Below are 12,603 nucleotides of genomic sequence, written 5' to 3'. Positions count from 1 at the left end.
AGAGGAAAAGCTACATACCCATAGTCCTGAGCTTCGAAGTAAACCTTAAAGATTTTGTCTTCTCAATAAGATCAAGGTCAAACTTGTCTCTAACCTTGTCAAATAACAATGCCAATTTGTAGGGGCTGCAAAATCCTGTTATGTGATATTATAATCAGGTGTGTGGGTCTCTCACTTTGATGAAATTGTCAACTTGATCCATGTTCCATTCCATGAAATTTAAATTACTGCATCTGTCCCTCAGGGTTCCAACAGTGGAGCCTCCCTCATCACGTCGCTTCCTCGTCTTGGGCTCAAAGTTCCGGTACAGCGGGCGTACTCAGGCCCAGACCCGCCAGGCGAGCTCCATGATTGACCGCCCAGCCCCTCGGTTCACACGTTCTGCAAGCAAGAGGCTGTCCCGTAACTTAGATGGAGGTATGCAAGTGTGTGAACCACTGTTGGTATTACTGTATCACATATGTCCGTCGTAATAAAAGCTACTCTGACTTGTTCCACTCTTGCAGCTGGAGATGAAACTCTCCAGTTTCTGCAACAGCTCTCAGCATCAACTAGGTCTGAGGCTGATGATTGGTCATTGCTGCTGGAATCTGACAAACCTCAGCCTTCGTCTGAATTCACAGGTACCAGGAACTGTAAGGAAGTGCGCTGGTGCTTTTGGCATATTTGCAGCATTTATTTTATTCTTGCTCACAAACATCCTTATCGCATCAATTAACATGCCCGTCCTTTCTGGATCATTTGCTTTCATGCCCGTAAACCTTTGAAGACATTGCCCTTTAGCTTTGGCACAGATGGTTAAGTTGTCAGGAAAGTGACCTATTCTGACATGAGGATGATGACGCCAACCTTGTACTTTCCCTGGCATGATCCCAGGGTAGCTTTGGTCTCTGTGAACTCTTACAGAAAAGAACAAGGAGTTTCCTCACATGCTTAACTGCACAGAGGCATTTCCAGTCTTGAAGTTACTGTTCCTCTTTTTTTTTTGGCATTTTCAGAAGTTGCTGCTTGATTTGTGTTGCACAACAACTACTTGCATTTGCTTGTAGCTTCTATCTTTTATGTTCAGCATCATAACTGACTGACTCCCTCATTACTACTCCAGTGGCTCTCATTAACACAGGATAAAGCTGGAACTGTAAACACAAAGTTTATGGCCAGTTTTGGCCACTTTTTATCTCTTCTTGTTCTGAAGAATGAGAGGCATCTTTCATTCAGCTTTGTACTAACCGTAGTCGAAACATGCTTGAAGCACTGTGAACGTTCACAGTGGCCGTCATCTCTTCAGCAAAACATTACATAACTGCTATCACCTCGTCATCTCTTCACAGCCAGAGGGGAGTCTGAGCAGACTTTCACTCAGTCCTGGGAGGAGGGGCAGTCTGCTCAGACAGTCACAGTAACCTGGCAGGTCACTGAGACTGGGCAGAATGGCTCTCAAACCATCACCCAGACAGTCAGTCAGCCATGGCAGGAGCTGGCGTCTGATGAGCCGCAGCAGAGGAGAAAGGAAGACGAGTGGTCTGCCCTGCTGTATCGCCATCCTCCTTTTCCCTTTGTCCCACCTTTCGATTTTGTGAAACAGCCAGGTATCGTCACGCATCTGCCACTATATGTATGCTGCATTGTCCTCCAAGGCTTTCACATCAAGCACACATGAAGCGCTGTTCTGCTTTTTATTTTCAGCTGTTTGCAGTTTCAGATTTGATTGTTTTTTTTCTCATTTGGTGTAAAAGTGCTGAGTATTGCTTCTCTGATTTTGTCAGCTACGCTCAGCTTGACAAAAATGAGCTCTATGGAAAGGCTCTTACGACCACCGCTGAAAGAGCAAGATGATTGGTACCTTTACTTTGACCGAATCCTCACCCTGTCTTCGCTTGAGAGTGTTGAAAAACCATGTGAGTTTCCTTGTGTGGAAGTATGACAAGCATGTATGGAATTCAAATGCAGTTAGTAAAATACGCAAACAGCCTGCAGTATTAATCACATTTTTGTTTGTTTCAATGTTCAATAGTTTTACCTTCAACTCTGCTCCTCTCAGTCTCTCCCCTAGCCCAGCTCCAGGTCCAGGAGAAGGATGAGCAGGAACTGACCAGTGAGGAGGTCATTAACAGGCTTCAGGAATCAGTGACCTTGGTAGACAAGCTGATAGAGGCGGAGGTTTTGGAAAGGAGGCTGAGGGAAGTGAGGGATTTGGAGGAAAGGCTTCAAGAAGTGGATGAGATGGCAGAGAGACTTCAAGAAGTGATAGAGGAAGAATTAGGGAAGGAGGAGGTCGACAAGTTAAGAGAAGAGGAAGAACAAGAATTGGAGAGGGAAAAACAAATGCAAGTGGAGAGTAGAACAGAAAAAGTGGTGAAGAAATCTGTGAGGATGATGGGGACAAAAGAGGAGGATGAAGGGGACGAACTGGAAGAGCAAATAAAGCAGGTGTTTTTAAAAGGCTTGCTGCCCGAGGAAGAAGAGGTTGAGGTGAAGCAGGAGGGTGAAAAAGAGGTGACAGATGAGAGTTTGTTAGAGAAGCTACTCCAGATAGAAAAGGAATGGCAAAATGAGGTGGAGGAGAGGCTTGGCTCTCCAGATGTCATTGGCACCACACCTGTAGTTGCAGTTCAGAGGGTGGAGCGTAGGACGAAGAAGAGAGTGACTATTGTAGATGAGAGAGGGCAACAACTGGGAGATGCAGACGACATGCAGGTACCGGCTGGTGTAATATCGGAGGAGAGGTTAGAGAAACAAGAGATATGGCGTAAGACAGAATTACTGGAGGAGAGAACTGAGACAGAGGTCACAGAGAGGCTTCAGGCTGAGGATCAGTCTCAGGTGGAAGATAAAGATGTCGGGTTCATCATTTCTGACCGCCCTCCTTACAAAGCTGTTTTTAAACCACCAGGTACAGTATGTCATTGTGCTAACAGCTTTAAACCTTTGCTGATCTATCCCTTTTTCTGTTGTGCTGTTTACATTAAACATTGAACTGTCACACTGTCCACAAAACCCTTAGATTGAATAGAAATCTGAAGTTAAAGGAGAATTCAATACGTTCCTGACTGCTCTTCCCTTTTTTCTCATAAATAAAATGTGACATTTATGAAAGGACTGTTTGTGCTGGGTATAGCTTTGGGTTAGATTCAGGTGGACGCGGTGTATTGGAAGTAATAACAGTAAAACTGACAGAAAAGATTTGGTTGATATAGGTGTTCTAATGGTGCAAAAGGGGGGGAGGGAATATACATATGAAAGGCTCAGAAATGGCTGCAGCATTCATTTACTCATGTATCCATCACAGTTTGAAGGGTTGTTTTTCAGTCATGAAAATGAAAAATTTGGCTTTGGCTCAGGAGGTGGAGTGGGTCGTCCACTTATCAGAGGGTCGGTGGTTCAATCCCTGGCTCCTCCAGTCTGCATGTCGAAGTGTCCTTGGGCAAGGCACTGAAGCCCGGATTGCCTCTGATGGCTGTTCCATCAGTATATGAGTGTGTGTGAATGGTAGAAGCACTCATGTGTAGCTTAAGAGCTGCATGACTGTGTTTGTGAATGGGGGAATGTGGCTCACATTGTTAAGTGCTTTGAGTGGTCAATAAGACTAGAAAAGTGCCATATAAGCATTTACCATTTTTATACTTTCTTGCAAGTCAGAATTTATACAAGCTTTGACTGGTTTATCGCTGCATGTTTGCTCCCATGTTCAAAGACTGTCTTTACTCTCATCATTAGTTACCACTGTGGAACAGGCTCAAGTGGACGAAGGCGAATATGTCATCTCAAAGACTGAGATTACAACAGTTGAGGAGAAAATGGAGTTTATAGTAGGAGAGAGAAAAATAAGAGAAGAGGAATCATGGCATGCTCCAGAGATCCCACCACCACCGACCATTACATACAGAGATGATGACTGGTTTGTGTTGCTGGATGTTATTCCCAGAAAAACAACTTATGTACCACCAGGTACTGCTAAAATCCCCCTGCACCTCAAATTATGCCTTGCATTGTGCTTGCTACTTCTGTTAAAACTATTTCTGTTCATATCAGTTGCCTTTAAGGGACAAGACCAGATGGAGGCAGAGAGTTTTGTCTCTGTGGCTGGAGCTGCAGCACATGAGATTAGAGAAGTAGTTGTTGAAGAGAGAAAGATAATAGAAGAGGCACCAAGACATCCACAAGAAATCCTACTACAGCCAGTGACAGAGAGAGATGATGACTGGTTTGTGTTGCTGGATGTTGTTCCCAGAGTGGCATCATATGTACCACCAGGTACTGCTACAATCCTGTTGCACCTTAATTTATGCTTTGTATTGCACTTGCTACCTGTGTTAAAACTATTTCTGTCCATATTAGTTTTCTTGAAGGAGCGAGACCAGATGGAGGCAGAGAGTTTTGTCTCTGTGATTGAAACCTCAGCAGATCAGGAGATTAGAGAAATAATTGTTGAAGAGAGAAAAATAATAGAAGAGGCACCAAGACAACCACAAGAAATCCTACTACAGCCAGTGACAGAGAGAGATGATGACTGGTTTTTGTTGCTGGATGTTGTTCCCAGAGTGGCATCATATGTACCACCAGGTACTGCTACTACCCCCTTACAATTTAAATTATGTCTTGCATTGTGCTTGCTACTTCTGTTAAAACTATTTCTGTTCATATCAGTTACCTTTAAGGCACAAGACCAGATGGATGCAGAAAGTTTTGTCTCTGTGATTGGAACCTCAGCAGATCAGGAGATTAGAGAAATAATTGTTGAAGAGAGAAAAATAATAGAAGAGGCACCAAGACATCCACAAGAAATCCTACTACAGCCAGTGACAGAGAGAGATGATGACTGGTTTTTGTTGCTGGATGTTTTTCCCAGAGTGGCATCATATGTACCACCAGGTACTGCTACAACCCTGTTGCACCTTAATTTATGCTTTGTATTGCGGTTGCTACTTGTGTTAAAACTGTCTCTGTCCATATTAGTTTTCTTGAAGGAGCGAGACCAGATGGAGGCAGAGAGTTTTGTCTCTGTGGCTGGAGCTGCAGCACATGAGATTAGAGAAGTAGTTGTTGAAGAGAGAAAAATAATAGAAGAGGCACCAAGACGTCCACAAGAAATCCTACTACAGCCAATGACGGACAGAGATGATGACTGGTTTGTGTTGCTGGATGTTGTTCCCAGAGAGACATCATATGTACCACCAGGTACTGCTGCAATCCCCTGCACTGCTTCACAGCTCTATAAAAAGCAAGCAATCATCCTTATTCTTAAATAAGAGAGTACTGTCTGAGGATTTTTATCTCTTTTGTCGTAGTTGCTGTCGTGAAGAGTGTTCAAGTGTTGCCAGAAGAATTTGTCTCTGTGGTTCAAGTAGCAACCATTGAGCGGAGGGAAAAAAGAGTGGAGGTTGTAGTAGAAGACACGGAAATAAAACAAGAGCAGAGTGAAAAGCGAGAGGTAGCACTGCCACAGGCTGTGAAAGAAATAGAAGATGACTGGTTTGTGCTGTTTGATCTTCCCATTAGAGAACCATCATTTGTGCCACCAGGTATTGCCAACTTTCTCTTACGCTTCTCCTCAGTCCTTCCATATGGACTTACATGATCAATTCAATTCAATTAATTTGTCACCTTTTTGGCAGAAGTGTCTTACAGTGCTCATTCATTGTCTTTGTCATTAGTTACCTTGGCAGAGTACGTTCAGGTTTATCCTGAAGAAGGTGTTTCTGCTGTGGCTGAAACAATAGCTGTGGAGTCCAAGAAGGAGGTTGTGGTTGAGGTGACTGTCGTGCAGAAAGAGGAAAAGAAGCTTCCCATGCAGATTGTTCCAGAGATGAAAATATCCCAGCCTGTGAGAGAAAGAGATGATGACTGGTTTCTGCTGCTGGATGTTGTTTCCAGGCAAACTTCATATGTGCCTCCAGGTACACACAGCCTTCAAACGCCTTTTTTTTTTTCTTTTCACACATATTGCACCGAGGGAGACTCTCTTACAATTTAATGGTGTGTCAAGCTACCAGATAATTCAGGTTAACTAGCATGTATACACTTGTACTGAAGGAAGGCTCTGAAAAGCACATCCATACTAGCTAACCTGGATCACCCCATTGTGCAATTCCTAAGTAAAACCTCCCTCTTGCTTTTTTTCCCCTTTGCATCTACACAATGTCATATACGGCCTTTCTGGAATCCAATTGACAGAAATCTGTCATAAGACTGAGAGCTTTAATTATAACTATCCAGAAATGATTTCCATTTTACAGATATAAGACTGTGTGGCTGAAGCTTAACTTCAAATTTTGTTTGTTTCCAGTCTCTCTGGCAGTTCCGAGCCAAATTTATCCAAGTGTTAAACCTGAAATTGAAGTGAAAAGCATAGAGCGGAAGTGGCAACAGATTGATTTTGACCAGATTAGCCCGCAGCCTTCCCGTCCACTACCAGAGAGAGATGACGACTGGTTTGTGCTGTTTGATGCTATTCGTGAAGAAGCAGTCATACTACCATCAGGTATTCAGTTAATGTATTTTTTCACCCAGTCAGAATTCACTCTGAAACATATTATTATATTTTACGACACTTACTCTGCAGATTGTCACATTTCAGCAGCTTCTAACCAGCTTTTAGAGCTGAACATTTGTGCAGTGGATTTATTGTCACTCAGTTCCATTGACTCTATTTGTGCCAGTTACCCCCGTTGAGATTATTCGGGATATGAGGAAGACGCTTGAGGTTGATGTGACAACCACAGAGACTAGAACATGGAAGAAGAGGATAATTGGTGTGGACAGAAGGCAAGATGAGACGCGTTTGTCTGAAATGAGACAAATCCAAATTACTCCGCTGTCAGAGAGAGGAGGAGGAGATGACTGGTTTGTCCTGTTCGACATCCTCAGGGAAAAGCCTGTTGTCGTACCACCAGGTACTTCATGTTGCCAAAGCATCTGTATGCAGCTGTAAATGCTGCACAGTAAATAATTTGTACTTCATGCCCACAATAATACCTTGTTGTATATTTGTATTAGTCACTGTTCCTGAGCGTATCCAGTTCCCAGCAGAGGCCAGAGTTCCAACTGCTGTGGCCAAAACAGGGATTGCTATTTCCGAGACAAGACCACTGTTTGAGAGACGGATCCTGGAGGAAAGACGTCCAGTCACACACACACATGTCAATGATGATTGGTTTGTTCTACTAGAAGTTGGCCTCAAAAAGTCAGGTATTTTTTATTTGACCTGTTTTGATTTGTTGTTTTGCGGATGAACAGCTCACACATCGTCACGCTTTCTTCGCTCCATGAAACGCTTATTAACCTACGCAGCCTGTTTACAGGATACACTGTCCACAGGTGGCAACTCACATTCACTGTTACTCAAGGACCTCTAACCGTGCTATGTTTTGCAGAATGAAGAAATAATGTCTTCCTAATCTCAGCATTTCACCAGTTCAACTTCACTGAGCTTTTTAGCTCTTTGCGGCCTAACATCATCTGCCTTTGCATCCATCATTGGATCGTAACAAGAACTAAACTGCGCTTTTGCTCTCATTCCACTTTGTGAATTTTCGCTTTTGGCCCACCCCTGGTTCTAAATACATGCCTGTCCTTTATAAAAGGGAGTCAATGAAGAATTTAAGGTACAGTATACCCCGTCAGTGTGCACATGTAACGCATCATAGAGGCTTGAGAGTGTAAGTATGATGTGGCTCTTTGCATACATGTGCTATTGTGTGTTTCTGTATTTGATTGTTTAAAGCTTTTTTCTAAGTGTGCATTGTACTCTCTGATAGTATTGATCATGTCATATGTCCATAGAATCTGATCCCTTTGTAACACATTGTACTAAAACATATTTCCAATTGTTCACATTCCCATTTGGTCTGTATTGTGTCCAGTGGTGAGCACACAGAGAGGCGCCCGTCCTGTCAGTGCTCCAGTCTTCTCCCAGGCGGCTCTTGCCGAGGCAGGGATCCCCATGGCCCCTTTCGACCAGCCCCAGACCTCCACCCCAATCAAGACCAGCCGCCAGGAGGAAAGAAAGCTGGAGGTCACAGTAGAAGCTGTGGAGCCCTCAAAAATCGAGGCTGCGTCTGACGTCAAGGTATTCAGTTTCTGTGATCACTGTTTTTCGCGTTGATGATATAATTTCAGCAGAAGTCTGAAAGTTTATGCAGCACCACATACTGTGTGTATATAAACCATGTATATCTAACAGGACACAGGTGGCAGTGAAAGATGAATTATTTCTGATGTGTCCTCATAGGTATTTTGATTGTAGATAATTATTTAAGATGGACTTTTATTTGTAAATACTTTTTAGCCTTTAATAATGAAAGATGCTAAAGTAGCAAGCAGAGATTTTTCTCTGTGTCTGAGTGTGAACTGTGTCTCTCTTGCTGCTGTAGCCAGCAGCGTGGAGGGACCAGGGAGCAGTAGACTCTTCACTGATATCCACCATCAATGGGGACATTCAGGTTAGTGTCAGACACTGGCCTCTTGCATGTCATCCCATAGAAGACATGTTTCCACTATGGCTGTGCTCTTGAGTGTCACAGCCAACAAGCAGAGGATGCTAACATGTGTTCCTCTCTCCTCCCTGGGGTAGCACGAGTCTGAGGTGACAAGCAAGGAGGTGGTACGAATGCGAAAGGTCAGATTCTGAGCCTCGTGTATGCTTCTGTAGCCATTTCTCCACCTCCATTCTAATGATATCAAGCGTCTCATCCAAAACACTAATTTCACCCTCTTCTCATGTTGTGCTTCCATACGGCTAGGTCTTAAATGAAAACCACATCAGGTTCGATGCACATACAATTTATTTTAAGAGACAGAAAAATGTACAAATAGAATATGTAAATATTGAGTAACCTTAACTTTAATATGAAGAGATCATGCTTGTTTAAAAGTATGTTTTACACATACAAGCTGTTTAAAAGTTAAGAAGGCATTCATTTCCTCTCATTGCTTGTTGTTGTCCTAAACCCTGGAATGTACACATGCATGATTATAGATTAAATGCACTTTACTAAAAAGGGGCATGATAAATGGTGTTTTATCACATTTCTGTCACTCCACCATTCTTTATTTCTTTGCTCATTATAAAAAGTTTCATCTTAAGTCAGTCCTCTAAAGCCTTGAGTTCTTTGCTTTAGTACATTGCAGTTTGGCCCCTATGGCCACTTGTCCCCAAACTGTTTTGCATGCAGACTCCTCACAACTCCTCTTGTCTATTGTATTAACACTTTGTAAACTTCATTGTATGCATGTCTGAGGTATGGCAGTTTGATGCCAGCTTACAGGGAAACTGAAACAAACCCACACTCTTTTGTTCTTTTCATTTTTCACAGAAAAGAGCTAAGAAAATTGAGGATGACTCAATTTATATCAGACATAGCCTTTTAATGTTGGAGGTTTGTATCCCTTCTGGAGATGCCAGTCTCTAGCTGTATTTTCTTGCTCTTTGGCACACTGGCTGCGGTTTAATATCACGCTTGCATGTGGCATGATTCACACTTTTTGCATCAGCGGTTAACGATTGGCTGTATCTTACATGATAAATGTGTGTACATGTGTGGCAATGTAACTCTAATCCGGTTGTATCAGGAGAGTGCTGTTGAACTTAGAACAAATAAGTATTGGGTTATGGTCAGGATTCTTACACTTGCAGTGGTACATTAACTTATTAAGGATGCTGCACTCCTTAGCATCCTCAAACTGTCCCTACTGATCAGCCCTCGGATGTGGTCGATTAGCAAAGGTCTACACACAGACAGTAAGACCTTTTACTAAGTTTTAGTTTTTGAAGCCAGGATTCACAAGCTGCACGGGATATAGTTTCCCAGATCATCAGTATTCTCCTGTTCCAGCTTCTGCTTTTTCTGCCTCCATCTCACTTTCTTGCATTGCAGAAATTATGCAAATGACTACAGAAATGAAAATCAAAATAGTTCTACATTTTAGGCTGTTATGTTTGAAAGGAATGATGCTTGGAGAAACACTTATCATTGAGTTGCTCTTTAGCACCACAATAAGTCATGATTAATAGCTAACAAACACCTCTGTTCATGAACTTGAACACTGTCTGCAGTATCTTTGGTAAGATGGTTGTCAATATCTAGCAGTTGTCCATAAAGATCAACTTGATGCTAAATGTTGCCAAATCAGTGCTGCTACTGTTGCTTTTGTTCATTTATGTTAAATGAACGGGTTTCCATTTATACCGAGGCTTCATCTCTGACATACTTGTACCATGTCTGCTACCATCACCTGTCCTGCTCTTTGATTTGCAGCCTGTTTTCACAACGTGTTTCACTGCCAACCTAATGCTATGATGTAGATTCTTAATGCTGTGTTGTGTAGTTATTAGCTTCTACCCATCCAGAACAGCAAGTAATAATCCACTTTGATAAATCATAGCATGGACTCCTCTGAACATTTCCTTGAATCAGCTGACAGACTGAATTTATATTTTGAAAAGGAGTCGCTGATAATCTAATAACTATCCACTAATGATTGTCTAGGTTAATCAATCTAATTTATGTTTCTTTAGATTCACTCATTAACCCTGCTTCTGCTTATTTATTTAATCAGCAAGAATTCAACAGAAATTGTACAGACACAACAGAAAAGCAACATAATCTGACAGTTTTTTCTTCATTCTCTCCTGTTTGTTAATCTCTCCCTCTCTCCCAACTATGAACATATCCTTCATCTATCCTCCTCCTCCCTACTACCTATCCTCGCCACGTCCTTTTATTGTTTCCTTGCTCCACTTCTCCCTCTACCAAATTTCCCCTTGCCCTCTTCCTACACCCCATTACACACAACCACCACCTACCTCTCCCTATAGGAGTTCAGTAAGCCTCAGGAGGAGCTGCTCAGGCATCATGCCAGTATCAGTAAGCTGAAGAAGAACTTCATGGAAGCCGTCCCAGATCCCAGGCCCAGTGAGTGGGACAAGCGCCTGTCCACACACTCTCCGCTCCGTACCCTGGGGATCAATGGTCAGCCTCTGCCCAGTGCGGATGGGGTAAGTCTTCCACAAAAACCACTCGCTGCCGAATACTTGATCTAGCTGTGGTCTTTCAGTTCAGGAATTGGAGGAAATTGTGCAAATCAATAGATTATCATTTGAATTAACTGGTTAAGATTATCAGTTCCTTAACTGACTTGGTTGAAGTTGCATTAGTTTTCCATGGTTCTGCATCTTCAGAGGCGTTTGTACTTGATTGGAAAACATGACTGCACTAATGTGAGCAGTGTGCATGGGTTTGTAATGGGACAGAAGAACCTGACATTTCAGCTAATATTTTGTATTTGAGTAATTTTTAAGTTGGTGTTATTTTAAATACTGAATTGCTGCATAAGATTATATTCTTTTTTACATTATGTATATATTCAAACATAAGAAACTGATAAAGAGGGGATCAGGCTCTTCTGGTTGTCATTCCTGGTACTCTGACAGTTTGAGTATGGTGGGTTATGTGTGCATGTACAGACCTATTCAAGACAATAGCACGTGGTATGTGACACATGCATGTGAATGAAGAATGCAGTCTGACTTGTTGAATAGGGTCTGTACTTTTGTTCTCTCACTTAAAAGACGGATGTGTCTGAGAGTTAGTTTGGGTCATGTTTTATAATCTCTGAGAACTCACTTTGGTTCATCTAACCTGAACTGGACACCTCTGAACCCTGACATATTCAAGTTGCATGACTGACAGACCAGACTTTGAAAATTTACTGCATGACTCAGAGATGACCACTCCCTTGAAAATTTGCACGTTCTGATGCTGAGCAGAATTGACTCTTTCCCCTCTCCTCTATCCTTCCTTCATTGTTAAGCTTTCTTTCTGCATTTAATACTTTTTACTTTGCACATTTTCTTTTCAAGCTGTTTTCACCTGTTGTTTTGGCTGCTGCTTTCTCTTTGGTTGTTTTTCCATGAAGAGACAAAGCCTCGTTCACAGTTGTATCAGCAAGTTTTGCTCCACTCTCCCTATAGTAAATGGTGATAAGGATTCCTGTATGAAAGTAATATAATTGTACTATCACTGGCATTAACAGTTGCAGCTAAAATAATTACATGAAAGCTTTTAAGAGGCCCAGAAACACAACGCCAATCTAGTTGAGCTGTTTTCACATGAATAAACAAGTGTAATCTATTGAGGTTCATTTTGCGTGCCTGTCAGCAAGACATAGATTCAAGTGCATTATTACCGCTTGGACATAAACCACTTTTATACTCGGTGATTAATGCTCCCCAAATGTATCATATTGTCAGGATGCATTACAGTTGCACTGAAATCAAAGCAAAGCTAAACTGACAACTTGGAGCCTGCAGTGAGGAAATGAAACAGAGCAAACATACAAAGTGGTTGATGGAAGCAGTTGAAAATATGTCAATGGTCAAATGTTGTCTGCCTAGAGGAGTGGACAGACACACATTGTTGATGCTCAGTTATCCAAGCCAATCTGGTGTTCTGCTTAACTTTCACTGAGAGTAAATGTGAATTATGGGACTAAGACTAAGGCTCCTGCAAGTGAGGAAAATAAATAATATTTACAGGCAGCAGCAAGACAGGTCCTGCTCGAGCTAATGGGCTAAAATGGTAATTAGAAGTAAGCTGTAGTTGT

General features: G+C 42.2%; 1 protein-coding gene across 18 annotated transcripts in view; it reads left to right on the top strand.

Moving 5' to 3' along the window:
* Positions 1–12,603, top strand: part of LOC139612867 (uncharacterized) — a 32,833-nt gene that overhangs the window by 14,226 nt on the left and 6,004 nt on the right. For 8 of the 18 annotated variants that reach the window (XM_071468975.1, XM_071468974.1, XM_071468972.1 and 5 more), the window contains exons 10-29: positions 245–417; positions 507–623; positions 1,332–1,589; positions 1,767–1,898; positions 2,042–2,893; positions 3,718–3,948; positions 4,033–4,254; positions 4,339–4,563; positions 4,648–4,872; positions 4,957–5,178; positions 5,289–5,522; positions 5,655–5,897; positions 6,287–6,481; positions 6,660–6,893; positions 6,997–7,188; positions 7,863–8,068; positions 8,373–8,441; positions 8,573–8,617; positions 9,315–9,377; positions 10,817–10,996. In XM_071468975.1, coding sequence (XP_071325076.1) covers positions 245–417; positions 507–623; positions 1,332–1,589; positions 1,767–1,898; positions 2,042–2,893; positions 3,718–3,948; positions 4,033–4,254; positions 4,339–4,563; positions 4,648–4,872; positions 4,957–5,178; positions 5,289–5,522; positions 5,655–5,897; positions 6,287–6,481; positions 6,660–6,893; positions 6,997–7,188; positions 7,863–8,068; positions 8,373–8,441; positions 8,573–8,617; positions 9,315–9,377; positions 10,817–10,996 — 4,318 coding nt within the window. The remainder of the gene's footprint in view (positions 1–244; positions 418–506; positions 624–1,331; positions 1,590–1,766; positions 1,899–2,041; positions 2,894–3,717; positions 3,949–4,032; positions 4,255–4,338; positions 4,564–4,647; positions 4,873–4,956; positions 5,179–5,288; positions 5,523–5,654; positions 5,898–6,286; positions 6,482–6,659; positions 6,894–6,996; positions 7,189–7,862; positions 8,069–8,372; positions 8,442–8,572; positions 8,618–9,314; positions 9,378–10,816; positions 10,997–12,603) is intronic. The other 10 variants (XM_071468977.1, XM_071468983.1, XM_071468984.1 and 7 more) reach the window with 10 other exon arrangements.

This window comes from Trachinotus anak, unplaced genomic scaffold (genome assembly GCF_046630095.1).
Source record: "Trachinotus anak isolate AG129_WGS33_773 ecotype Australia unplaced genomic scaffold, CSIRO_AGI_Tana_v1 ptg000032l, whole genome shotgun sequence".
Lineage (NCBI taxonomy): Eukaryota > Metazoa > Chordata > Actinopteri > Carangiformes > Carangidae > Trachinotus > Trachinotus anak.
Note: the sequence above shows the minus strand (reverse complement) of the source record. Positions and strands in the feature narration are given on the sequence as shown.